General features: G+C 50.2%; 1 protein-coding gene across 9 annotated transcripts in view; it reads right to left on the bottom strand.

The window, feature by feature from the left end:
* Nucleotides 1–24,955, bottom strand: part of PMFBP1 (polyamine modulated factor 1 binding protein 1) — an 85,235-nt gene that overhangs the window by 14,402 nt on the left and 45,878 nt on the right. For 7 of the 9 annotated variants that reach the window (XR_008331836.1, XM_053399849.1, XM_053399850.1 and 4 more), the window contains 7 exons: nucleotides 20,161–20,293; nucleotides 14,939–15,085; nucleotides 10,213–10,296; nucleotides 9,776–9,922; nucleotides 8,084–8,167; nucleotides 7,674–7,766; nucleotides 5,126–5,209 (listed from right to left, as the gene is read on the bottom strand). Coding sequence is in view for 8 of the 9 variants with exons in the window: in XM_053399849.1 (XP_053255824.1) it covers nucleotides 5,126–5,209; nucleotides 7,674–7,766; nucleotides 8,084–8,167; nucleotides 9,776–9,922; nucleotides 10,213–10,296; nucleotides 14,939–15,085; nucleotides 20,161–20,293 (772 nt within the window). In the remaining variant the exon portion in view is untranslated. The remainder of the gene's footprint in view (nucleotides 1–5,125; nucleotides 5,210–7,673; nucleotides 7,767–8,083; nucleotides 8,168–9,775; nucleotides 9,923–10,212; nucleotides 10,297–14,938; nucleotides 15,086–20,160; nucleotides 20,294–24,955) is intronic. The other 2 variants (XM_053399846.1, XM_053399848.1) reach the window with 2 other exon arrangements.

Below are 24,955 nucleotides of genomic sequence, written 5' to 3'. Positions count from 1 at the left end.
ATCCTCCTCATCACGTCCTTCCACAGGGAGGGCTCCAAGCCCCAGGCATCTTATTCCCTAGTTCTCATGCTTTGTATGGCTGGACCAGTCCAAGGTAAAGGACAGGCAATGTTGTGTGAGGCTGGTGTGTCACCTGGGAGCACTGCCACTGCAACTTGTGGAGAAGGATGCTGAAAGCAGGAGGCACCTGGAGGAGCCTGCAGCGCCAAGCAGGAGGCACGTCCCACCCACCCCCTTGCTGTGGAGCGACTCAGGCAACGGCAAAAAGCCACCGAGGAAATCCCGCCTCCCTTTAATTGCTGCCTTCATGTTATTCCTTTCAAGGCTGTGTTAATTGAAATTAAACAGCTGCCACGTTCTGGCTGGGACAAAAGCTGTCTCTGCTCTGCTCCTTCGTGATTTAATGAAGACTGACACGCGGTGAGAAAACAACAACGGCTCACATCTTCCCAGATGCCAACAAAGCGTGGGGAGGGAGCAGGGGGCCGCCTCTCCCCACCCCAAAGAACCGCATCCCTCGGTTGGAACCGCACCCCCAGGGCACAGACCACATTACCTCTGAGTTCTGGGCAGCTCTTAACACACCACCAGCCTTAAGGAAAGATGTGGGTGTATCAGGTGGCAAGTGCCAGGTGCCCTGTGCTTGCCATGCCAGGCACAGACCTGTGAACTTCATCCTCAGGTGTGCTGTTGCTGGCTTGTGCCATCGCTCCCTGGTGTGTCCTCTTGGGAGGACGGAGCCTGTGTGGTTCACTCATTGCCTGACCTTGAGTGCTCTTCACATCCCCAGTCAACCCCAATCTGGGCCTCTTCTTTTCTACTAGAAGGGGTTCCCCTGTTGGCACTTAGCCAGCATATTGGGCAAGTGGGGTGGTGTCTAACCTAGGCAAGAGGGAGTCTCCTGACTTGGCCTTGGCCTGAGAGGTTGCTGCTGCTCTGTTTGGTCTGGGCAGTCCCACCCTGAGTTGTTGGCTCGGTGGGCCCCACTTGGCCCCACAGGGAGACAGGGAGCACTTTCACGTCTGCCATGGGCATCTGTTGCTTCTGGGCGAAAGCACACAAGGAAGGCCTTCAAGGGCCTGCTCACAGGATCACAACTTGCTGAAGGGTGAGGAAAGTGTACTGCTGTCTGCTTGGGGATTTCACCATTGTGTGGAAAGAGATAGATCAGGGGTCAGCAACCTAAGGCCCATGGGCCACAAGCGGCCCATGGGGATCATTTAACCAGCCCACGGACCCCCACCGCCCGCTCGGTCGGCTCCCATGCACCGCGCTGAACTGGCGCAGAGCAGAGTGGGGACCGCCTTCTGTGAAGCTGCGCACGCCTCCTCCGCACCGGAAGGAGCGCCAGAAATAGTGTTTGCATGTGCATGAACGCTCTGGCCCACTGAGGCATCTACGGGACTGTGAACCGACCCAAGCCACAAAACTTTGTCAACCCCTGAGACAGATGAAAAAAGAAGCCCAGGACAAGGGTGTGGGGCACCTAGCTGGCTGGTTAGATGGTGGGCTGATCCCACCCGGGACCTTGTGTGCTTCCCGTGTCAGAGGCTGTATGAAGCCTCTGAATACCACTTACAGGGTAACCCAGGCAGGCAGAATGCTGTTGCCCTCAGGTGTACATCCCTCACAGGGCATCTGGCTGGCCACTATTAAGAACAGGAGGCCTCTATTGGTCTGATCCAGCAGCCAGGCTCCTCTTAAACCTGGGTCTCAACAACAGACTTGGATCCTGAGCCTTTGCTACTCCTCTCGTCTCCAAAAATGGGAAGGAGAACCCCCTTCCTCCCCTCTCCTCCACAAATGGGCCTGGCAGGCACAGCACTGTTCAGCACAGCAAAATATGCAAAATGACGCATGAGCACAGACCTCATTAACACCCGCCTCCAACATCATTAAGATGTTTCCAAGAAAATTAATTGAGAGACTCATTAAAAATAAATTAAGAAAAATGTGTTGCAGAGCGCTTGCTCTGAGCTCGTAAATCACAGCTCGAAGCTCCGGGCTGCTGTGCAGACAATTAACGCCGGCCAATTTGTTTTACCCTGACTGCGAAAATTAGAAAGCAGACGTGGAGATTAGATTAGGGGTGTCTGTCGAGCGGAACTCAGAGTGCATATTTTAGGATACAAAATGGAAATTAGGAAAACAACAAAGGCCGGCCAGATTTTAGTCCATCCGAGGGGCTGATGGGCAGAGATGGGGAAGGGCAGCAAGAATCAGGCTTGGCTGGTGGAGAGCAGCCCCCCCCCCAAGATGGTAGCTATCAGGGGCTGATTTGAGCAGAGATACCAGCTGCCCACCACACAGCAGGGAGGGAAGGGGGTTCCCAGCCCTTTGGGCTGCAACACATTACCCCAGCAACATGAACAGAAAGAGTCTCTGTCCTGCACTCAGGCCCCTCCCAGCTCTCCTGGAAGTCAGTTACTGAAAGATCTGTAAAACAAGTCTCAGAGGTCTCCAACCCCAAAGACTGCTTGATGCAGGAAGCGGGAGACCAGCCCTGGTACAGCAACTCCCACACAGTCTAGAGAAGCACACGATCCTCTGGGCACCCCATGGGTCTTGGGATGGCATACCATGAAGTTGTTGGCTGACTTGGTACGCAAGTCAGAGAAGAAGGAAGGGAGGCAACTTGTCCTTAAGCTCAATCCTACACTCTGGCCCTTGGCCATAGCCCTTGCACAGGCTGGAGGAGGCTTTTTCCTGCCCATCTCGGGACTGCAGCCTGACCTGAGGCTTTCAGAGGCTCTTGCAAAGTTTAAAGAATTCCGGAAGCATCAGCACAAGGAGGAGCAAGCTGCCTGTGCCAGGAAGAGGCTTGACTGAGTGCCAAGGAAGACAGAATGGCCCTCTCACCCACCCCAACCCAGGATTGGCAGCCACCCCAAGTACCCAAAGCAAGAAGAGAAGAGCTGATGATGAAGTCGTTTCTGTACTTCAAAAGTCAGGCAGCTGCCAGAGAGGCAGGCAGAGTGTTAGAGGAGGACAATGCAAAAGGAAGGAAATGGCAGAAGAGTCTCCACTGAAGGAGTGTTTGAAGAGGTGACATTAAACTCAAAAAGGAATTAGAACGAACTATCTAATTAAGCATACACTTCGCAACAGAGCACTGGGGTCAGGTGGCATCAGCCCAAAAGGTGAATGGGACTGGAAGACAGCCAAACACAGCACCCATATTTCTTTTTTTAACAAAAGAAAACTGAGGAGGAATCCAGTAAGTCCAAGGCAAACATCTAGACAACAGAATTAAGCTGGATGAGATTTCATTCTGTGGTGAAAGTCTTGCTCCATCGTAATGCACCAGGAGAAGAGGTGGACGGGAGGAATGATCAGGTAGCATTTCCTAAGGAAAGGAGTCAGCAGTGTCATTTCAGAGAAGCCCTGAGCACAGATCTCAGCGTCTTCCTGCCTTACTTTGTGGACCACCATGGCTGGCCCAGAGCGCTGGCAGCTTAGCACTGAAGGGCCAAAGAACTGCTATTTATTACTAAATCCAATACTAAGGGGTGCTTGAGACTCAGGCCACTGGAGGTGGGGGTGGAAGGAATGCAGTAAGATTAGAAAGAAGTTTAAGGGGCTATGAGCACAACCACAACCACACACCTATAATCCCTCATTGCCTCTGGCACCCTTTGCTCACTTCTGGTTGGTGTCTGGAGAACATTTTCAGGGCCCAGCTACAGCGGTGGAGGGTGGCAGGAAGCCCTGTGGAGCAAAAAATCTTCCTAGCAAGGGCCCCTGTTTGATGCAGCAGGTGATGTAGACATCTCACCCACCCCTGGCCAAGAGTCATAAAAGCAACGGGAACCTGTGTGTAGCTGCCTCCATTTTGGCTGCAGTTAGTAATTAATACAACTCTTGCCCGTCCTTTCCTGCACATTGGCAATGCTGGGGGTGGGAGGATTGGAGTTCCTGAAAAGGACAGCAGGGGTCTCCCTCAGCCTTTGCAAGCTCTGCCTCGGCCGTTCCCCCACACCCCACCGCATCTACTGCATAATTTCAAAATGGCAGCTTTTTGAAAATTCACCTTGATTGCCAGACATGAGAAGTGACTCATCCCGCAGTGACTGTCTGGCAGAGGGATGGGATCAGACAGCAGACAATGAGGGACGGGACGCATTAACAGTGTCTATTACAGAGCCCTCAAAAATACCTTTGTTCTGTCAAAGATCCCATCATTTGCTAGTTGTGTTCCTCTGAAAGCAGGGAATTAAACACACACACACACAGATTCTGACACACACACACCCTCCCAGGGATGCTGTGGGGAGAGGGGGAAAGAGGCAATGCTGCCCCATATCTGTGGATTCTCAAAAGCCAGAAAGAAAAGACGGCAAGTTGTTCCCTGCAAATTCAGCAGCTGACAGGCACAGAATAAAAGGCAGCCATCCGCAGCTCCATTCCCACCTAGAGCAGAGTCTCCTCACCAGAGGCAGAAGACAAAACAGGGCTCATCCTCTCAGCCACTGGACCTCCTGGTAGAAGCCCAGCACTTGCCTGTCCCATTGCCCTCCCTCCTTCCCAGGGTTGGGGAGCTTCAAGGAAACCTTGACTGGGGAAGCAGTCAAAACTCACACTTGGCACCTCTGTTTTGCAGGAAATGGCAGGCAGTTCTGAATGCAGGCATGTACACACCTCTGCCATGCCACACTGGCTGCAAGTGCATGCCTTGAGCAGTCACAGTGACACACCCCCTGGCTGGTGCTCAGAGACAGGAGGAGGAAGAGAGGGTGGGGAACTGAGCAACTCCAGCAGTCCAGGCATGGCAAGCCAGATGTGCTCAGTGCCAGACATTTCGACTCCCTCCTTCTGTCAGACTGACTGATGCACCACATAACCCCAGCTCAATGCTTCTGGTGCTGTGAGGACCATGACCATGTGGTGGAAGGCAGGCAGGAAGGCAGAAGAGTAGCTGCTCAAGCACCCTTCCAACCCTGAAGGGCAACTCCATGGCCTCTTAGTGATCAGGCTAGCCCCTACCTGCCTCTCTGAAGAACTCCTTTCTTCTCATGCCTTACTGAAAGCAAGCATCAAGGAGAGCTGATACTAGTGGACAAGCTGGCAGCTCTTGGAGCGTCCTTCTCTCACCCCAGCCCTTCACAACCCTTTGCCTCCACAGTACCTCTGAGAGGGCCAAGCTGCATTTGCTCCTCCAGGTAACTGCTTCCGCTTCTGGTGCCGCCAGCCGAGCTGTTGCTCTTTCTGTCTGAAAGAGAAGACCAGACACACAGCTGGTAAAGAGGCTCACATTCCCCCTGGGAGCAGCGAGGGCAAGTGAAGCCCCTTGAGAGCCTCCTCTGCCCTTCATGATTCCAGATTTACACACATCACAGTTGCTATTACTTTTTTTTGTATCCTGTCATTCTGCTAAACAAAAATATCTAAGGTGCCCAGTCGCGTCCTGGTTAAAGCCAGGAAGCCATGAAAAGGAGGAGGCGGCGGAGGAGGAGGTAAGAGGAACAAAAGAATGGGAAATGCACCATTGTTGGGCTATTAGCAAAATATGTAACTTCTCACTGAAAATCAACCTTGTGGCAAGAGGATTGGAAGGTAGCCAATACCAATTTTGGAAAAAAAGGGGTGAGGAACTTGCAGAACTGTAAGCCTAACCTCTGTCCCAGGTAAAGTGGGGGGAGCATGATGAGGCTGGCAATACAAGCGTGTGGAAGAACAAGCCTTGCCAAGAAATGATCAGCATTGCTTGTGCAAAGAGTATACCTGCTTCAAGCACCTTTCAACCACAGCTCACTGTACCTGGACTTTCAAAAGGCCTTTGATGAAGTTGCTTACCAAGATGGGTCATGGGGCCGGAGGACAAAATCCTCTTGTTTAGATCATATACTAATGAGGATGAAAAACAAGAGGATTTTCATGAAGAATGGAATCAAGCCAAAAGTCTCCTCACATATTACATTGGGACTTGAGCTGTGTAACAATTCATAAATGATCTGGAGTCAGTGGTGAAGAACGAAGTCAGCAGGTTTATAACGGGCTGTGAAATCCCAAGAAGCCTGGAAAGTGCTTGAAACGAATCCCTCCAACTGATCAGCAGGTGACATTTAGTATAACACAGTGACTCACATCAGGAGGAAAAAAAATACATAAATTGTCTACCCCAGAAAGAGTTCTGCAGGCTCCAATGGAAAGCACCCCTGAAAAAAAGAAACTCTGGGTGTTGGGCCAGTGAAAATGGTGGCAGGACTACCAAAGAGAAAGTTTCGTATTGACTGCATAGCATCCATAGGGGGCCAATAACTAGAATATAGCTGGTGGCTCTGGCCACCAATCCCAAAAAGGAAATGTGCAGAGAGGGAAACGAAAAGGATCAGGAAGCTGAAGCACTTCTCTCGATGAGAAAAGGCAAAAGCATTTAGACAAGAAATTCAGTGGGTGGCATTACAAAATTATGAAAGTAGAGCAATAAATAGAAACTATTCTTTCTCTCAAAACACACTTTTGCACTTGGAATATCTACCAAAACTGATTTGGAGAAGAACATGCAAAGAGAAGAGTCAGTTTCACAAGAGACATCATTAAACATGCAGAACTGTCTTTCTTATCCACCACATAGAATCACAGAATTGGAAGGGGTCCCAAGGGTCATCTAGTCCAACCCCCGGCAATGCAGGAATCTCAGCTAAAGCAACCAGGACAGATGGTCATCCAACCTCTGCCTAAAAACCTGCAATGAAGGAGAGCACACAACCTCCTAAGGGAGAGCGTTCCACCTCTGTGATGGGCAGGCAAGAGCCTGGTTCACAGGCAGCCTCCTCTGACCCTCTCCTGCCTTTGGCCCTGTCCTGCTCCAGGGTCCTGCCTTTGAAAATCTCCCCTCTCTGTAATTAATCAGTGGGTGGGATAGCGGGGCTCAAAGAGTCATAGGCAGCCTTTGCAACTACTGCTCCCCACCCCAGCACACAAAACTAAAGGGCCTTCAACTGAAGCAGAATTAAAAAACCCAGCCAGGTACTTTATGATACTGAGAAAAATGCCTGAAGGAAGAAAGAAACAGCACTTTTGTTCTGCCCCAAGAGGAGACCTGCGGTTGGCAGCTCTGCCTTCCCCTGGATGCCATGGCTCTATGACCGGATGCTGGGCTCAAGCAGCAGCAAAGGGAACATGCAGTGGAATCCCAGCTCATTTTCCCAAGGGGCTTCTCTGGAGGGCTCTGCTTTGTAAGCAGCAGCGGCTCCACTTTGGGCTGCGTACCTGGAAGCACCCAACCACCTGCCTGCCTGGAGTATGGCATCAGAGATATGGTGCCCAGCCTGTCTGAGGGCCTGGCAGAGGGGCAGGCCAAACATGGTGGCCAGTATGGTGGAGGGCAAGGCATGCAACCACATGGCACTTCTGCTTTTGTTGGTTCCCCCCTTAGCATGAGTGTTGCCTGCATTGTTCTGTTTTGTGGTGTCGGCCTGCAGCACACTTGGAAGCGGCCTTGGCAGTGAACCCAGGAGGGCACAGTGCAGAGCCATCCTCTCTCCTGTCTTGGCATGGCCACCCACTGACACCCCCTTCTCTCAGTAAAGAGCAGGACAATCCCACCTATCCTCCCTTCAGGTCTTCTGGACGCAGACAAATGCAACAAAAGAACAGCTCTTCCTGCAATGGAAGAAGAGATCACAATGAGACAAGGAGCAGAAGTTTACCTGTTGTCCAGTCAAACCTACCAGCGCCTTCTCCTTGCCGCTCCTCTGGGCTGCTTCTATCTCCAAGCATGGACTCCTTTTGCAATCTTTGAGGCTGGACGCCAGTTTCTCAATCTGGTAGGGAAGCAGGTGGCAGATTAGAGGGACCCTCCGTCACCCCCAGGCCCCTCCTGTGCCTGTCCCTAATGCACTCCAAAGAATTCACAGGGGTGTGTGTGAGCTTTGAGGGTTTCCTGTGGGAGGGAGGAAGGAAGGAAAAGCCCAGAGGAATCAGCTACAACCTCAACTGAGAAGGAGTTTTCATTCTGTTCATCCTCCTCTCAAACACAACCTTGGCTCTTGTCAGGGGCCAGAGGAGGGGTGAAAGGGAATGTGGGGGTCAGACGGCCAGCTGTGCTGCTGGCTGGCATCCCGCCTGACTGTTTGCTCACTTCCAACATCTGCTCCAGCTTGTGGGCTCTCAGCACCTCATTCTCACCTTCTGCTTGGGCCAGCTGCCTTCGACACTCACTGAACTGTCGAAGATGGAACACACACACAGCGACCTACGTTAGCTGCAGGACTATTCCTGTGTAAAGGCTAGTGAAAGGAGAACAGGTGGAAAACTCCACCCACTCTGGCTGGACTCCACTCCATAATATACCAGGCAATGCCTCAACTTTTTCCACCTAACCTTGCCTATGACAGTAGGGGACAACCGCAGCTCCCCCACCCCCAGGAGCACGCATTCAGATATACCACTGCGGTGGTTGAACTTGCCATGTTCTAGCCTTTGAATGTTGATTATACAAACATTGAGGGAAGGAGGCTTTGCTTCAGCCACTGGGCAGTGCCTGGTGTGCACTCTGTGCCCTGTGCTCTCCACATTTCACAGGGGACCACCTCCTGGGAAGCCAACCGGCACCTATGATGCTGTTCTGCAGATTCTGGCCACAACATAATAGATACGTGGGGACTTTGGAAACCAGAAGACCCATCAGGCAGCAGTTGAAGAGCATATCCGTTAAAAGTCCTCAGGGCAGGAACAGTACCATGCAAGCAGTGCCAGTCACAAAAGGGCCCCCAGAGCATCAAACAAGCAGCTGTAAATACGGGCTGACGTCCCTAAGCTCAATAATTCTTCCAATGCAGCCTTCTAAACCCAGAGGTGGGGAGGGGGGAGTGCCACCACCTGAGAACAGCACCCACCTTTCCTTTGCAGAAAGCCAGAGCTGACTTGTCCAGAAAAGGAAAAGGGACAGGAACCATATGCACCTGACTTACTGCAGCCAAAAGCCAGGGGTCAAGTTTTCGACACCTCCCCTGCATGATTGAGCATCCGCCATCTCAGGTCAAACACAAGACAGAGCCTGGGAGCTCCATCAGGCCCTCATCCAGGGGCAGCAGATGTTCCCCCCCCCCGGCAACAAAAGAAAAATATTTAACTCTGCTGCCAGGGGGGAAAGGCAAGTGAGGAACATGCAATTCAAGCAGCTCCCCTGTGGACACACACCTGCTATAGGGGGCACACTCCAAGCCCAGATCCACTATCCACACTCCAGAGCAAGAGGCCACCCCAGCTGCCAACACCCTCAAGCTTCTGGAGACAAAACCTAAAGGTGCCAATACGTCCCTTGGCCTGGAGGGCAGAATCCCAGCCCAGCTTTTTAACGGAGTCCAAGAGTAGCAGCCATGACTGAGGCTCCTCCAGGGGCATTTCTCTTTCTCCTCCTCCTCCCCGCAGATCTATACGGCGGCACAGCCAGTGGCAGGAAGGAGATGCTGCCAGGGAGGATGAGGGGGGCACTTGGAAGGCTGGCACCAAGCCTGTCTCTACCAGACAATACCCATTTGGGGAGCCCAGATCCAGGCACCTGACGGTCCGTCCTCTTCATTCTGCCATGGTTTCTCTCTCTTCCAGTCACCTCACTGCAAGCTCAGCAAGGAGGAGGAAGAGGAGATCAATATACCGAACATCTGCTCCATTACAGCAGCCTCAACAAGGGGCTGGCTAGACCCTGCTAAGCAGTAGCAGCAGCAGCAGCAGCGGCAGCAGCTTTTCCCTCCTCTTCCTGCTGCTGCCCTGGCTGGCTTCCCTCTTCTTCTTCTTCTTCTCCTCCTCCTCCTCCCTGGCACTCCCGTACCTGGTTCTGGGATCCCTCCTGCTGCTGCTTGCTGGCCTCCAGCTCTCGCTCCAGCTGGAGGACTCGGATGCAGCTCTGTTCCAGCTCTGCCTGTGCCTCTCTCTGCTTGCTCTGCAACTCATAGATCTTCTGCTCCTGAGCATCCAGCTATTGACCCGCCCAGGGAAGAAAGGGAAGAAATTGGGGGGGAGGGGGGAGGAAGAGAGAAATCAATTAGTATTAAAGGGGCTTTAACAAAACAGCATAAAGCACAGACCTTGGGTGGGCAGGTGGGAAAGGGAAGCGCTGCTTGCTTGCCTGCCTGTGGGGATGGGGGGAACCAATATTAGCAGGCCAGGAGTTCTGCCGGGGCCCAAGGAGGGCACGAAGCCAAGACACCTTCCCGTTGCCTCTGTGCAGCCGCCACGTGAGAGAGGGGAGAGAGGGGTCTCGGGTACCTTGTCTGCCAGGCTGTCTCTCTCATCCTGCCCAAGCAGGAGCTGGCTCCGAAGCCTCAGGGTCTCTGCGGCTTGCTGCTCCAGCTGAAAGGGGTTTATACAGGAAGGGAGGGAGGAAGAGAGGATTGTGAATGTCAACCAATAAGCAGGGAGAAGACGACAAGACTCAGGGTATTGATCTGCTAGAGCGGCTTGTGCTGCTGCAGCCCCAAAAGCCTTGGGAAGGGAGGGGGAGATACCCCAGACAGGACAGAGTGGAGGCAGAGGCCAAGGGGTGTGAGGAGGAAGCCTGGAGGACCTGGCAATGTGCCAAGTGGGCATCAGCCAATGCTGTGACAGTCCTGCCACTGGAGCTGGTGAGCATTGTGTCCTGGCTTCTGGGGCAGTTGTCTGGAGGAAGCTAGACAAGCTGCAGCAATGCCAGGCCTAACCCTCTTTATACCTTATAGCAGCATAGTGGTGGGGATAATGGTGCTCCTCTGGCCTCTAGAAGAAAAAGCTCTTCCTGGTGGCCTCTCCATCCCCACCCCATGCCAGAGGGCTTGCCAGGTGGTCCCTCAAAGGTTAAAACACCCAAAAAGGGGCTGGACAGGGTTGTAGAAATTCAAAGAACTCCAAGCTTGAGTCGCCACGTCAAATGGGCACCCTGAACCTCTCCAGCCTCTGAGGAGTCAGAATCACCCAGGCCCTGTTGTCTTGGGGTGGGGGCTGTGCTGTGCTGATGGCCAAAGATCTTTAGCTCTAGTTTCAGGTGCTTGGTGGATCTGGATGAGGAGAGGCAGTTCTCAAAGGACCCAGCTGCTGGAGCACAGTAGCTGCCCAGGGAAGAGAAAAAGCCAGAGGGTCACTGCCTACGATGCAAACGGAACAAAGGGAATTAGCTCCCACCCATTTTGTGACTTTACAAAGGGGAGAGGTCTGTCCATGGCCAGGAGCCAAGGTGGCTCAGAGGCCAGGCAGTGAGATGGGCTGCAAGGGAGGGCTAGAGCATTCATGTCTTGCTTGTGGGCTTCCCATTCTCGCTGGCCACAGTGAGTCACCTGAGCCTCTGACCTGGTCCAGCAGGGCTCTTACGTCTTGCCTGGCAGAGAAACCATCCATTTAATGTCCCTCAGGATTCTCCATCCACAACAGGGGCAGAGTGGTTGGCAGCCTCCAGATCGTCAGGAGCAAGGAAGTTCCCCACCCCCAGGGTGGGGCGAAAGGCAGTCTCAGCCATGGCAGTACAGAAGATGCCTCCTCCTCCTGACAAGTAGGCTGGGTCATCTCTCTCCCCCCCCCTTGTCCCCAGCTCCCCATACATGCATCCATTCTCCTGCTGTAAAGAAGGGGGCAGCATCTTTGGGGCGAATCCCCATGCTATTTAAGCAGAATCAACTCTGCTATTTCTTTTCTTTTCCTTTCTGTTCTGTTCAGAAGCAATTACTTTCATGTCATTTCTGGAGACATTTGCAGGGAAAGCAAGAGCCAGATTATCCGCCCCACCCCCATCCCCAATGGCTTCTGCAGTGGAGGCGAAATATTAAATTAAATGAGGTGTCTATGAAGCTGCTGCGGTTTCAGGTCAAAGACGCCACAGAAAGCCGTGTGCTCTGCTCTGCGCCTGTATGCAAATGGCTGCATTAAAACCGCGGATGTCAACTTGCAACACGTCTCTTCTGCTCCTGGATGATCAAAGCTGATTGCTGAGGCAATTACTGCAAAAGAAAAGAAAATCACGGCCCTACTGCTCCTCCCTCGGCTCTGAGAGTTTAATTGTTTAGCCAAGCTGAAACCATACCCCTGGCTCCCTTGCGCACATGGCTGCTCCTTGTCTTGCAAGGTACGCGTGCACACCCTCCTTCCTTCCAAGCTCTGCACACAGGGCCAGTCGGCAGCAGCAGCCACAATGCAGAAACATGGATCCCGGCGGTGGCAAGCAGGCTGAGGGGAGATGCTGCCAGTTTGCCCCACCAGGACCTTGCCTTCTTTGTTAATCAGCCCATGTGCACACTCAAACCGGGGGGGGGGGGGGCTTGGAGAACCCCCAGTGAGCAGAGAGCCAGCACCTTCCCCAGCTGGAGGAGGTTGCCAGGCTGGCAGAGGAGCCCCTTCCATGTGCCAAAGGAGTGGGGAGAACATCAGCCCTGCCTCCTCACCCTCTCTCTGCCACGTGGCAAAGATCAGGCAGATCCTGCCTTTGCCTCTCCCTCCCCTCTACTCCTTGGCCTGATCCTTGGCCACTCCCATTCTAGCTGTCCGCTTCCAACCTTCTCCCTTCTCTGGATCTCTTTTGCCACATATACATGCAGAGAGAAAGCACAATAATGGCTTCCTAATGAGTCAAGAAGAGCTGGGTGGCTCTGCTTTACAGGTTCAGTAGGCAGAGGCCAGCTGGGTTGGGTGTAGCAGGTTGCACTCAGTCTGGCGGGGGGGAAGCAGCAGTGGCAATGCCCACAAACAAGCACATACATCCCCCACCCCTCTGAACAAAGGATGCCTCAGGAGAGACCAGGGCTTCCTTTCCCTCCTTTAAGCCTGAAATATTAGCTGTTTTCTCAGACAGAAAAATCTGTTCCCTTTGTGGGTGGGGAGGGGAGCTGGCTTTGTGGACACCTCCCTGCCTCTCTCCACATTGTCGCTGAAAGGAAAATGGCCGGCGTGCGAGTTGTACAGGGAAACGGTGCTGCATGGCTCCCCCGCCTGCTTTTCCTGGCAATTCCATTCACAACTCTGGCTCAGTCTCCGAGTCCTTTGTTCAGGAAACGGCAAAGCCCTGGCTGTTTCTCTCTGAATGGCAGTTAACTTTGTCCAGTGCAGTGTTTTCTGATTGTTCGTGCTACCTAGAGAAGCTTTGATTAAACCTCTTAATTTTTCGGCTAAGTTTTCTCTTGTAACAGGGCAAGCCCTTGACCTGGGAGCAGAGAAGAGTGGTCAAAAGAAAAATAACAAGCCAAGGAGAGGGGAGGAGCAGGAGTAGCAGACACAAAGGGACAGAAGGCTGAGCGAGGAGCTGCTGAGTCCCCAGGCCAAACATCTTGCCCCCAGGGGTTGCCAGGGCTGCTTCTCCCTCCTCCTTCTCCACTCACACACCAGAATGTTTCCTGCAAGGAGAGCTTGGCACCAGCAGGAGCGCACCACACGCAGCACTCACATCGAGGGTCTGTGTGTGTGGAGTGTGTGTTTGTGCTTATTCTGCTCTACCCACTCAGAAAGGAGGAGTCATTGCCTTGGAAGGGACATGCCAATAGTGACCTCAAGAACCACTCCTGACTGGAAGCCATCCTCCTGCTTCCTCTGTGGTGGGGGCTGAGAGTCCATCCTACCAGGGACCTGGATGCTTGGGGCTTTTCCTGATCCATCCTTGCAGATCAGAGAGTTTTCTGCACCCAACGAGCCTCCTCTTTGGCCTGAGCTGCCAAGAAGTCTCCTTTGCCTGCATCTGTCTTGAGAAAAAAGTATCACCAGCACTACCTCTCCCAGCAAGCAGCTGACCACGGGGCATTAATCACCCAGGAAGGCCATGGGTGGGGAACCTGTGGCCCACTAGATGTTGTTGGACTTCATCTTCCATTGCCTCAGCTGGCTTGATGATGATGGGAGTTCTCTCACTGGTGCTTTGCTACCTGGCAGAATCCTTCTGATCCACATTTAATGCTTTGTGAATTATTGTCCAAGTGTATACAAAGGACATTCATTGTATTTTTCTTTTCTGTATTCTGTTACATCTCGTTCCCCCACAGTTTCACCCCCATCCCGCTCAGAGAATGTTGGGAGGTTTTTGGCTCTGTCCAAACAATGTTTACACAGAGGAAAGTCCAACTGATACAATGTGAATTGTATCTGGTCAGTATATGGATGATTACAGCCTAAACCAGCGGTTCTCAACTTGTGGGTCCCCAGATGTTGTTGGACTACAATTCCCATCATCCCTCAGCTCTGGCCTTGCTAGCTTGGGATGATGGGAGTTGTAGTTCAACAACATCTGGGGACCCACAGGTTGAGAAAGGCTGGAAACCATGGGTAGGCAAACTAAGGTCCGGGGGCTGGATCCGGCTCAATCGCCTTCTAAATCCAGCCCACAGATGGTCTGGGAATCAGCATTTTTACATGAGTAGAATGTGTGGTTTTATTTAAAATGCAGCTCTGGGTTATTTGTGGGGCACAGGAATTCATTCATTCCCCCCCTCAAAATACTGTCCAGCACCCCACAAGGTTTGAGGGACAGTGGACCGGCCCCCTGCTGGAAAAGTATGCTGACCCCTGGCTTAAACCAAGTGCAGGCTGCATTGAGGAGCAGCCTTCTAGACATGCCTGCTGAGAGATCAACCCAAGAGGAGACTTTGCAGCCAATGCTTAGCCAGTAGGGAAGGGCACCCAGAAAATTCTGCCTGTGTTTCTTTCCTGCCTCTCTGGCACTGCTTGGATCCCAGGTTAGGTCCCAAGTCAGCAACAAGGGACCAATTCCTCGTCAAGGTGATCCAAGGAGCCATGGCCCCCAGACAGGCTCGAAAGCAAATGCACAAGAAAAGCTCCTGCCTCTTACAACCCCTCAGTTACCAGCACCCACCCACCCAGGATCCCTCCAGTTAAAACAAGAGGAAGCTTTTGATTAGCCTTACTGCCTTCAAACTGTACTGGTGGCCAGCCCTCAACTGTGCCTCTTCTGTCACTACTACTCAGGACAGAGAGAAACCTCAGGCAAAAGTGGCAAGCGGGCCCACCCCACACGCAGCACAAGCCTTACCAGCTGCGGCAGGGAGCTCAGTTGTGACTCCAGGAGGAGCTCCTCCTGCAGATGGCACGCCACCTCCAAGTCTTTCTGGGAGAGTTCGTTCTGCAGATCTGTGATGATCTCTTGCAGTTCTTTAATTTTAGCTGCTTTCTCCAGAACCTGCAATGCACAAACCCATCATGTACCTGGATTTTGGTAAGCAGTCTGCTCTGGGTGCGGCAGAGGGTCGGGTGCTTCTGCAGTGCCAGTTTTTGACACAAAAAGGGGAGCAGTGCAATAACATACCCTGGAAACAAGATATTTTGGGGCTGGAGCTGGAGCTTGGCAGATTGCAGCAGGAATGACCTGCAGGCCACACTTCAGAGCTGAGGAGGCACCAACCAGGGCCTCCAACACAGACTTCTTTCCTTGCTCTTGAACACACCTGCTGAAACTCACATTCTGTTTCCACACTTGGGCAACCTCACTGGACTCTTTTTATTCCCCATTTACTTATTCGTTAAATGTATGCCCTACCCTTCAATGGTCAACCAGCATTCCCAGTACAGTTTACAAAAGCTTACAAAATAAAAAAGTAAAAAAACATGTATATTGCTTTTAGAAAATACCAAGGAAGGACAAAAAGCTGTGCATCAGAGAATGTTGTCCCTCTCCGCCCCAATAAAAGCACCTCCCACCATCTTCCTTTAAGTTACATCGAGTCAGGGGAGGGGATAAAATGACACAAATTCTCTGCTTTGAGAGCTCCTACCTGGGACAGAGAGCTTCCCGGCCAGCACTGTCTCTCCCAGCAGGGAATAACATTTGTGTGGAATTGCTGAAACCATGCAGAAAAATCACATGGAGACAGAGCGATTTCCAGCAGGCATGTCAAAGCCAAGAAATGTCAGCCTGATGGAAAATGGAAACAGCTGGGAAGGCTGCAAGTAGTTGTGTCCTCTTCCCCAGCTCTGTGCATTGCAAGAAGAGTGAGGTCCAAGAATATAGCCCATCCCCCTGGCAGTGCCAGGGAAGAGATGATGTCAGGCACCACATCACTGGACCCAGGAAGCGCTTTTCAAGAAAACAGAGAACAGTTTCACTCACAACTCACTTGTCCCAGGAAGAGCGGCTCACACCTGCTTTGGGAGCGACATTTCCAATTGGTTTTGGGAAGGGGAAAGATGAAGGTAAAATGACAATTCCCTTAAGCACCATCTTGGGAATGGGGAAATTTAACGATGCAAAGCAGCAAGGTCAGACAATGTGTCCAGGCATCCTAGAGGAAGCTGCTTGGAGTTGAAATCCCTTCATTAGGCATCACCTGATGACTTGTCTTCCTGAAGGCCGAGGCCTGTTTGGGCTGCGCTTCAAGGCCTCTTCCAATTCCTACTGCTGCAGCCCATCACAGGAACTATTCCTGCAATGCTATGGTCCTTGGTCCCAGCTCTGGTGGCCCTGTGGCTGCAGCTGCTTCTCGCTTTATGACCTCTAGTGAGAGGAGGGAGCAATCCCCATCTTCTCCCATTCTGATATTTCAAAGCCAGGCCTGCCTCTCCCTCCCATCTCCCCGCTCCACATTATTAATGAATTGGAAAGCAGACATCATTAGGTGTGGGAGACTGTTTCTTTCAAAATCTGTAGAAGCCTTCATCGGACTCCCCAGAGCCAGGCTGCTGTTCTCAACATAGTCTTATTAGCATCGCTGCCTCTGTAGCCTGCCATGCAAACTGCACTGCTCGGCACTTTCCAGCACTTGACCCTTCTGCAGATGGAATTAATTTCCTCTTTGAAGATCCAGCGGCAGGCCGTTGCAGCTGCCATTGTTGTGCTTGTTAAGGAAAGGAGCGCTCCCGTGAAGGCAGGGGCTGACCGATCATGGGCGGATGGAGGGCAAGAGAGCCTGAAATGGAAGCAGCTGCAGAAGCTTGGGAGGAAAGCCCTTCCTGGCGGCTCCTCCACAAGCAGACTTTCTTTTCCATGCAAAGCACACACAAAAGGGCTGGGTGAGCATATTTGCACATGTGACCTGATCTGTGCTGGAGGCTCAGGGTACGTAGGCTGGAACCAGAGCAAATTAAGAAGACCTCCCATGCCCCGCTCAGAAGAGCCTGGCCGTTGGCACCCTGGCAGAAAGAAACCCAGTTCACCCATCACCGTTTGTTTCATTTGGTCCCAAGTCTGATTTTAAGGGGGCTGGGAATAATCACCTATAGCATTTTGTGTGGAATGGTTCATGCTCAAAGGATCCTGCACAGGATCACAGGATGGAAAGGAGTTCAGTTTCCTGGGATTGAAGAAGAAGAAGAAGAGTTTGGATTTGATATCCCGCCTTTCACTCCCCTTCAGGAGTCTCAAAGTGGCTAACAATCTCCTTTCCCTTCCTCCCCCACAACAAACACTCTGTGAGGTGAGTGGGGCTGAGCGACTTCAGAGAAGTGTGACTGGCCCAAGGTTCCCAATAAATGCTTCTCTGTGCTGAGAACCAAGTTCTTGTGACATCTGCAGCACCACTGAAGCAGAAGCTGCTGAGGGTTAAATCCTCATAGAGAGGAAGAGGAATGCAGCTCCCCTCCCTCAGTCATAATTTATTAAAAGTCTCACAAATAATTAAAGAAAGGTAGATTTCGCCAACCTTATGTCCCTTAGGACTATTATGAGGTGTTTGGGCAAGATTATGATTTCCTTCACTCTCAGTCACTCACCCTTGTCTGAGTCCCTCAAAAACTTCTCAGTCCTAAAGCATGGAAAGCAGTCTTTCTGAGTATCAGAGGTTAATCCCTGTTATCTCTGTTTTCCCAGAGATAATGAGATAAACAAGATTTATGGTTTGGCTATCATTAATCACCATGTAATTATCCCCATCGACAGTGTGCCGACAAGAGATGTCTAGTCTGCCATCTTTCCTCCTGGAAGTCAAGGGCGTGACTGCATTTCATTTGCCTGCCTTCTTCTCTCAAGCCTTCATGGTTGTACCAGGCCCTTCAGTTCCAGCTGTTCCACTTCCACATATGGAAGTAAGAAGTGGCTTGTTGGAGCTCCAGATTGGAGCAAAAGGGCCCAAGACTTTGTGACCGACTGACAAGCCTCTACCCTTGTTGAGAGGCAGAAGTAATGCCTGACCTCTTGGCTTCCCCACTGTACCTCTCTCCTCCTCTGATTCTTTTCTAATGGCTCCCATGCCAAAGCAGAAGCCCGCCTGTTACGAGGAAGTTGACTGAGGATGTGAGGAATGCATTGAAAGAGATTTAGAGACTTCCTCTCAGCTACAGAAGGCAGATATTTCTCGGAGAGAGAACAGCATTGCTTTTTGTTGGAGATTCTCCTGGATTCTCAGAAGCAAACAAGCACTGGGATGTTGATAGCTGACAGTTTCAAGATGCAGCAAGAGTAACATCCCAAGAAACCTACAGCAATTGGGCCACAATGAACCCATTTCCAGAGTCCTGAATAATCATTGTTGGTGACTTGTGGAAGTCCGCTGGTAGTTCACCACACCTCAACCAGGGTGAAATATCAGCAGAGTATGCAGAGTCCCAGAAGAACCTTCAGAGATTTCCTGCTCCCAGCAAAACAGCTTCTTCCAGAGTCCCCAGTTAAAGGGAAAACTCCTCTCCCATGCCGTTCAAACTAACAAAGTGTTTATTGCCTCCAGATACAAGCAAAGCTAAACACTACTATCTGCTATATACAATTCCTCTGGTCTTTGAAGTAAAGATACATATGTACAGAGATCCACTAACACTATCACCATGCTAGCTAACACTGCTGTGTATAACCTACAGCCTCTTCCCTTGATTGTCACAGAGTCGGCCCCTGACAGCAAATAGGATAGCAGCAGGTTTTGCAACAGGACACAACCATCAAAGACAGGAGCATGATGAAATCAATGCCCTAGAGACTATTATACTTGGCTCTACATTCTTGAACCAATGGGAGGGTGAATGACTCAGCAAGTCATACATTTGACCTTGCTGGTGTTGCTATGGTAACCCAGTGCACAGAAGATCCAGATGTGGGAGATGCACTTCTCAAGAATGAAGCAGATGGTGACTGCACTTTCCTTCAAGCTTTCATTGGGTGGCTGTTCCCAGTTTGCATTATTACAGAAGTTGGATGAAGCAGAAGCAAAGCTAAAACAATGAAGTGACCTGCTCTGGTATGGCATTTTGTGTGTGTGAAGGACGGTGGGATGTACAAACATAATGATAATAATAATAATAATTTTTATTTATACCCCGCCCTCCCCAGCCAAGGCCGGGCTCAGAGCAGCTTACAAGCAATAATAAAAACAAGTTGAATGATTACAACTTAAAAACAAAATTAAAATACAACATTAAAATATTGAAACATTAAAATATTAAAATGTAGCCTCATCGCAGGAGGAGAAGGAAAGGAAAAAAGAAAGAGAGGGAGGGAATCAAATTGGCTCCAAGCCAAAGGCCAGGCGGAACAACTCTGTCTTACAGGCCCTGCAGAAAGAAATCAGATCCTGCAGGGCCCTGGTCTCATGAGGCAGAGCGCTCCACCAGGCCGGAGCCAGAGTTGAAAAGGCCCTGGCTCTGGTTGAAGCCAATCTAACTTCCTTAGGGCCCGGGACCACTAGGGTGTTGCTATTTATGGACCTTGAGGCTCTCCGTGGGGCATACCAGGAGAAGCGGTCCCGTAGGTACGAAGGTCCTAGGCCGTGAAGGGCTTTAAAGGTCAAAAGCAGCACCTTAAATCTGACCCAGTACTCTACCGGGAGCCAGTGCAGTTTGAAAAGCACTGGGTGAATATGCTCCCATGGCAGAGACTCTGTGAGGAGCCTCGCTGCAGCATTCTGCACCCTCTAGAGTTTCTGGGTCAGATTCAAGGGCAGCCCTGAAGAACAATTTATTATGAAAGAGAGAATGGAAATCTTCACATGTATATGGGTACATCTAAAGTTCACAGGCCAGAAGAAATTAAGAAGCCAGCACCTGCTTGAGTGAGAGCCAGCACACTGTCCCTTATAAATCATGGCCCTGCATACATATGTAGATGGAAATGCCTGCTCAACCTCACCAGAGCTTTAGGAAAAGGTTTTCAGAACTGCCACACAGGTGGGCAGCTACTGGCAAACGAAGGGCAAAAGCATTCCTGCTCTCCTTCCCTTTCTTGGCCTCAAAGTGGATTCTGATCGTCCTTCTTTCCTCCCAGGCAGGCTAGCCCAGCTAGTTCAGTGTCTGCTTGTGCTGCTGGAGCTGCCTCCAGAGAAGAAAGATAAACCCTACCTCTGTTTTCACCTTCTCCTGGGTGGAACCAGCGTCTCTCAGCTGAAGATCCAGCTCACAAGTAAAGTGCTCTTTCAGTCCCCAAAGAGACTTCAGTTCTGCTTGCTCCATCTCCTGTCCTGGCAGACAGTACCTACACAAAGGGAGGAAGGGAAGGCCAGTCAGAAAAGGTACAAAGGCTGCACAGAAGAATTTGGGGAAAGGGAACAAACAAATTGGTTTTAGGGAAGCGTCTGCTGTAGCTTTGCTTGGCATGCAGAATGCTTCTAGCTCAATCCCTTGTATCTCTAGCTAGGAAAGGACCAGGTGATAGGAACTGTCTTCCTTTCTCTGCTGGAGACCCTGGAGAGACCTGTCCTCAAATGGGTGGACAGACAGCCTGTCCTGGTAAAAGGCATCTCTCCCTCTGCTCATCTAGACCGACCACTCACTCACTCACACACTCAGGAAAGCAGTGTTCCCCAACCCCAATGGTTGTTTCTTTCAAGAGGCTGCTGTGTGCATACCTTGTATACCCTGAATGGTCACCTCCAAGCATGATGCATGGCTGCAGCTCTAGCACTATTTGCCCCTGTGAGTCACCAATGAGCATGCCGTGGCCTGGAAAGGGCTCAAGGGCTTGGCTGGAAAGGTTTATGGAGTCTCAGTGCAGTGGCAAAGCATCTGCATGGCGTGCAAAAGGTTCCAGGCACAACCTCCGGCATCCGCAGGTTAGGATGAAAAAGACCCCGGAGAGCAACTGCTAGCCCTGAGCTAAGCTGGACTAATGGTCTGACTCAGCAGACAAAGGCAGCTTTCTATTTTCCTCTGGAGCCCCAACCGGCAGGCTTTGTGACCACCTCATCAAAGCAATGCCTGAGATGCTCCCCCCCCCCGACAGGATCCTTGCTGAAGTTTAATCCAGGCTCTCTGGCTTCTCAAAATCCCCACACTGGGTGGGGGTGGCAGCTCCTATCTATATATGTATAGCTATTTCGGTCTGTGGGAAGAGATGTCAGCATCTTCCACTTGCTGTGAGTTCCAAGAATACTTTTTTTTCAGACAAGTCCTTTGTATTCTGTTGGAAGGGAACAGGATGGGGAAGGGACATTCCCATTTTCACAGCATTTGATAGGACTCCACTTGGGACTGGGGGTAATATCTCCCCTTCCTGAACAAGAGCCAGGCCTTTCGGTTGGATGAAAATCCTGCCTCTCAAGTTCCAGAGGGAGGGCATTAGCAGCCTCTGGAAAGATGAGAAAGAAAGAGAGCTCACCGACACAGCCCAAGTTTTCCTGCCTCTGAAAAATGAGGGGGGGAAACAGGTTGCAAAGGTATACCTAACACTGCATTTTCTAAAAAGAGGAAATGGTTTGCAAGTTTAGCTACCTCTGCTGAAGGTGGCATAACAAGGGAATGGAACGTGTGTGTTAACCTTGAAAACCTCTCTGTTCACAAGCCCCCCCCCCTCTCTCTCTCTCTTGTATGCACAGGCGGGCACGCACATGCACACTTCCCACGCAGTATGCTGGTTTGCCCACTGGGAACTCTTAACCCTCAGGCTAACCCTACAGCAAGTATTAACCTACTTATTGCACCCGGAGGCAACACAGAGGGGCAGAAAGGGCCGCATTTGGGGGAAGAGGATGAGCAGAGCTTAGCATTAACTGCTCCCTGAAATCATCTGAAGGAGGCAAGCAAGGCAACTTAATATAGGAAGGAAGGCAATTCGCAGACAGACGTTTGGAACGGGCAGAATGATAAAACAATTATTTGGTGGCAAATTTGGCTGGTGCTTCCTGTAAAGAGAGTGAACATGACCAAATCACATGACTGCACCCAGCCTGTGTCAAGAATATGAGTTTTTTCATCATTAAAGTCAGAAGCCAAGCAGGCCATCAAGCCACTACGTCACAAAGTATGGATGAAGACCCCAGGGGAAACCAGGGATGACACTGGTAGGCAGAGATCTATGCCAAAGGGCGTGGAGAGCCACAAAGCATCTGCATTAATCTAATGGCCCAAACCACTCTGGAAGCTCTTGGCTGAAGCAGGAAGGCAGATAATATTTTAACTATGTTTTCCAGGATATTGGAGGCCCAGAAGATGTCTCAGAGGAATTCTACCACAAGGCCAGTGCTTTAAAATATGGAGTCCAGGACCCTGTAATGATATCTATTACAGACTGGAGTACAGGGCAAAGAGGCTGATTTGGGTGGGAGGGAGAGGGGTATCTATATCTATATCTCCTGTTCTGAGGCCAGCCAACCCCTGGAACACCCAAGAGGTAATGAACAAACTTAAGTCTTGTCATTGGCACATGAGAGAGCCCCAAGAGACATTACTAGAGTTCTCGGGAGGGGTTCTGAAGGGGGGAGCTCAGGACCCTGAAGCCTTCAATGAGGAATTGAAGAGAATTGTTGCTGGTGATACAAGATGGACTGAATGACCTGAAATGGAGGAGGGCTGATCATTAAAGAAAAGAGGAGTACCATGTGTGGCAATTTGGAAAAGCTCAAAAGGAAACTCAAGAATGCAAGTGAATGATGGGAAGCAGCAAGGCTGGGCTGCAGCCCCAAAGGAGAACAAAAAGTTCTTTGGTGGAGGGATTTCTGTGCACATGGAATTGGGTTACCAGTACACAATCTGGTCACTGTGGCTGTTCCTTGAGAACCTCAGCTTCTATTCCGAGGAGAAACCACCACGGCCACTGCCCAGCCTTTTCACTCTCCTGGCTGGGGAAGCACAGCAGAATTAGGGTTTGCCAATGATTTGTGCTCTGGGTAAAAACTCAACACCTGGCTGCCTCCCTGTGGGCTTGCCTCTCACTTCTCCAGCCACCTCCATGAAGCAAAACTAATGAGCGAAATCCTCCTAGAAGTCAAACACTGAGTTTACAATAAAAACACAGAAATTTAAAATTTGTATGCAAAACAAACACATTTGTGCATATTCTATTTCTCACACAAGGTTTGAATCTTTAATGTGACAATTGGTTTTTCCAGACATGGATTTTTTTCTCCACTTTAATAAAAGAAAAATGTGTGAAGTGCATCTGCAAGGTGGATCATGCCAAGGCTGGGAGTAGTGATCTTTTTAGACATTTGAGTTTCACTCACACAGTTACAACCAGGCATCTCCTCCCTGGCACAATATGGGAAGGAACAGAACTCAGTGGCAGAGAATCTGTTTGTCATGCTGGAGGCCCAGGCTGAGTTCCCAATGGCACCTCCTGGCATCAGGTGACACCAAAAGTCTTTCTCTGGCCAAGACCTTGAACCATACTGGGCAAGATGGACCTGATGTAAGGTAGCTTACTGACATTCAGAAACAGCAGCTGCTAGCAGTCTGATGGAGGAATGGGCCATGCAGCCTTTTGTGGCCAGCCTCTGAACTGTGATGTCAGGTCAGGGAAGTGCAGGCTCCCATGCTCTGGCTTCCAAGTTCTTCTGCTTCTGGGCACTGACAAGGCAGAGAGTCTAGCTGGTACCAGGGTGGATAAAAATCCACCCTTTAAAATTTAAATAGCATTTAAAAAAAATTGATTTATTTTGATTTTGATTGGATTTTTAAAATAAAATGCTTTGGGGGGAATAATATTTCTAAAGAGTTTTCTATTTAAGTTACATAGTAGTCCAAAGGCTATTCATCAGGAAATAAGGATTTCTTTTAAGTTTTTCATGTGTGCTGAAACTCAGTCTAAGTTGGTTTAAAAAAAAAAAGTTTAACCACATCAGTTAACAAACATGGATATATATGCTACAACGTTATTGTTTTAGTTAAATAAATTGTTTAAATTGTTATTAAGGAAGTGATTATTTTTCTCCTTCCAATAAAGTACAGCAGAAAAGTTGTCAAAATATAAACAGTTAACTTATTAAACCTCACAATAATTTCATAATTCTAATAGTATAACCAAATCAGTAATTTTTGATATAACTGTAAAAACTACTCTAAAAATGTACTCTTCCAAAAATGAAACCTTCATCTGGTTGTAAATATTAAGATTATACCAGCAGGAATGTCTTTCTGTAAAAAAAAAAAAAATAAATCAAATCTCAGTGACTAGTGATTTAAATCAAATCCACTCTAGCTGGTACTCAGACACCATAGCACGTTTCAATGGCAGGACTGATTCAGAGGCCTGTGCTAAGGGAATCTGTGCGGCTCACCAAAGTATCTTGCTGTATTGGTAGTGCCCTGAAAGACACCGAGCAAATTCCTTCCGCTGAAAGTATACAGGGGGATTTAATCTACTTAGCAGGGATTAATCAAAGATTTGTTAAAAGATTTAAAGATTTTGCGCACTTTGCCCAGCAATGGCTGTGGAAGGCAATAAGCACAGAGTTGCCAAAAGGGTTGAGCTGCCAGGCCAGTTCCTGTGGCAAGAGCAACTCTACCTCAACATAGAAATAATAGCCTTCTACTACAAAAGGCTGGAAGCCAACCAGGAAATGGTTCCTACTGAAGCGAGAAGCGGTTTAAATTTACAAGACACAATACCACCAACTTAGAGTTATCAACATTACCTTCTACCTGCTTACCGCCAGCCACCTAAGGAAAGTCATCACAAAGTTGTAATGATGCTCCCATGGAATGCTCCGAGTCAAGCTTTGGTCAACCTCCAGAGCAGAGAGTTTAAAGGAATGTTTGGCTCTTGTTCCAAGGGCTGCATGCAGCTACCATGCAGTCAGAACAGAAAAACTGCTCCATTTCAGGATGTACATCAGTCACCGTGGGGCTAGAAGCCCAGTGCTTGGAGTCCATGAAACACTGCACTGTCCAGACCCTTCAGTCAAAGAAAGAGATGAGCAGG

Source organism: Podarcis raffonei, chromosome 8 (genome assembly GCF_027172205.1).
Source record: "Podarcis raffonei isolate rPodRaf1 chromosome 8, rPodRaf1.pri, whole genome shotgun sequence".
NCBI classification, from domain to species: Eukaryota; Metazoa; Chordata; class Lepidosauria; order Squamata; family Lacertidae; genus Podarcis; species Podarcis raffonei.
The sequence above is the reverse complement of the archived record's forward strand: the minus strand, read 5'-3'. Positions and strand labels throughout refer to the sequence as shown.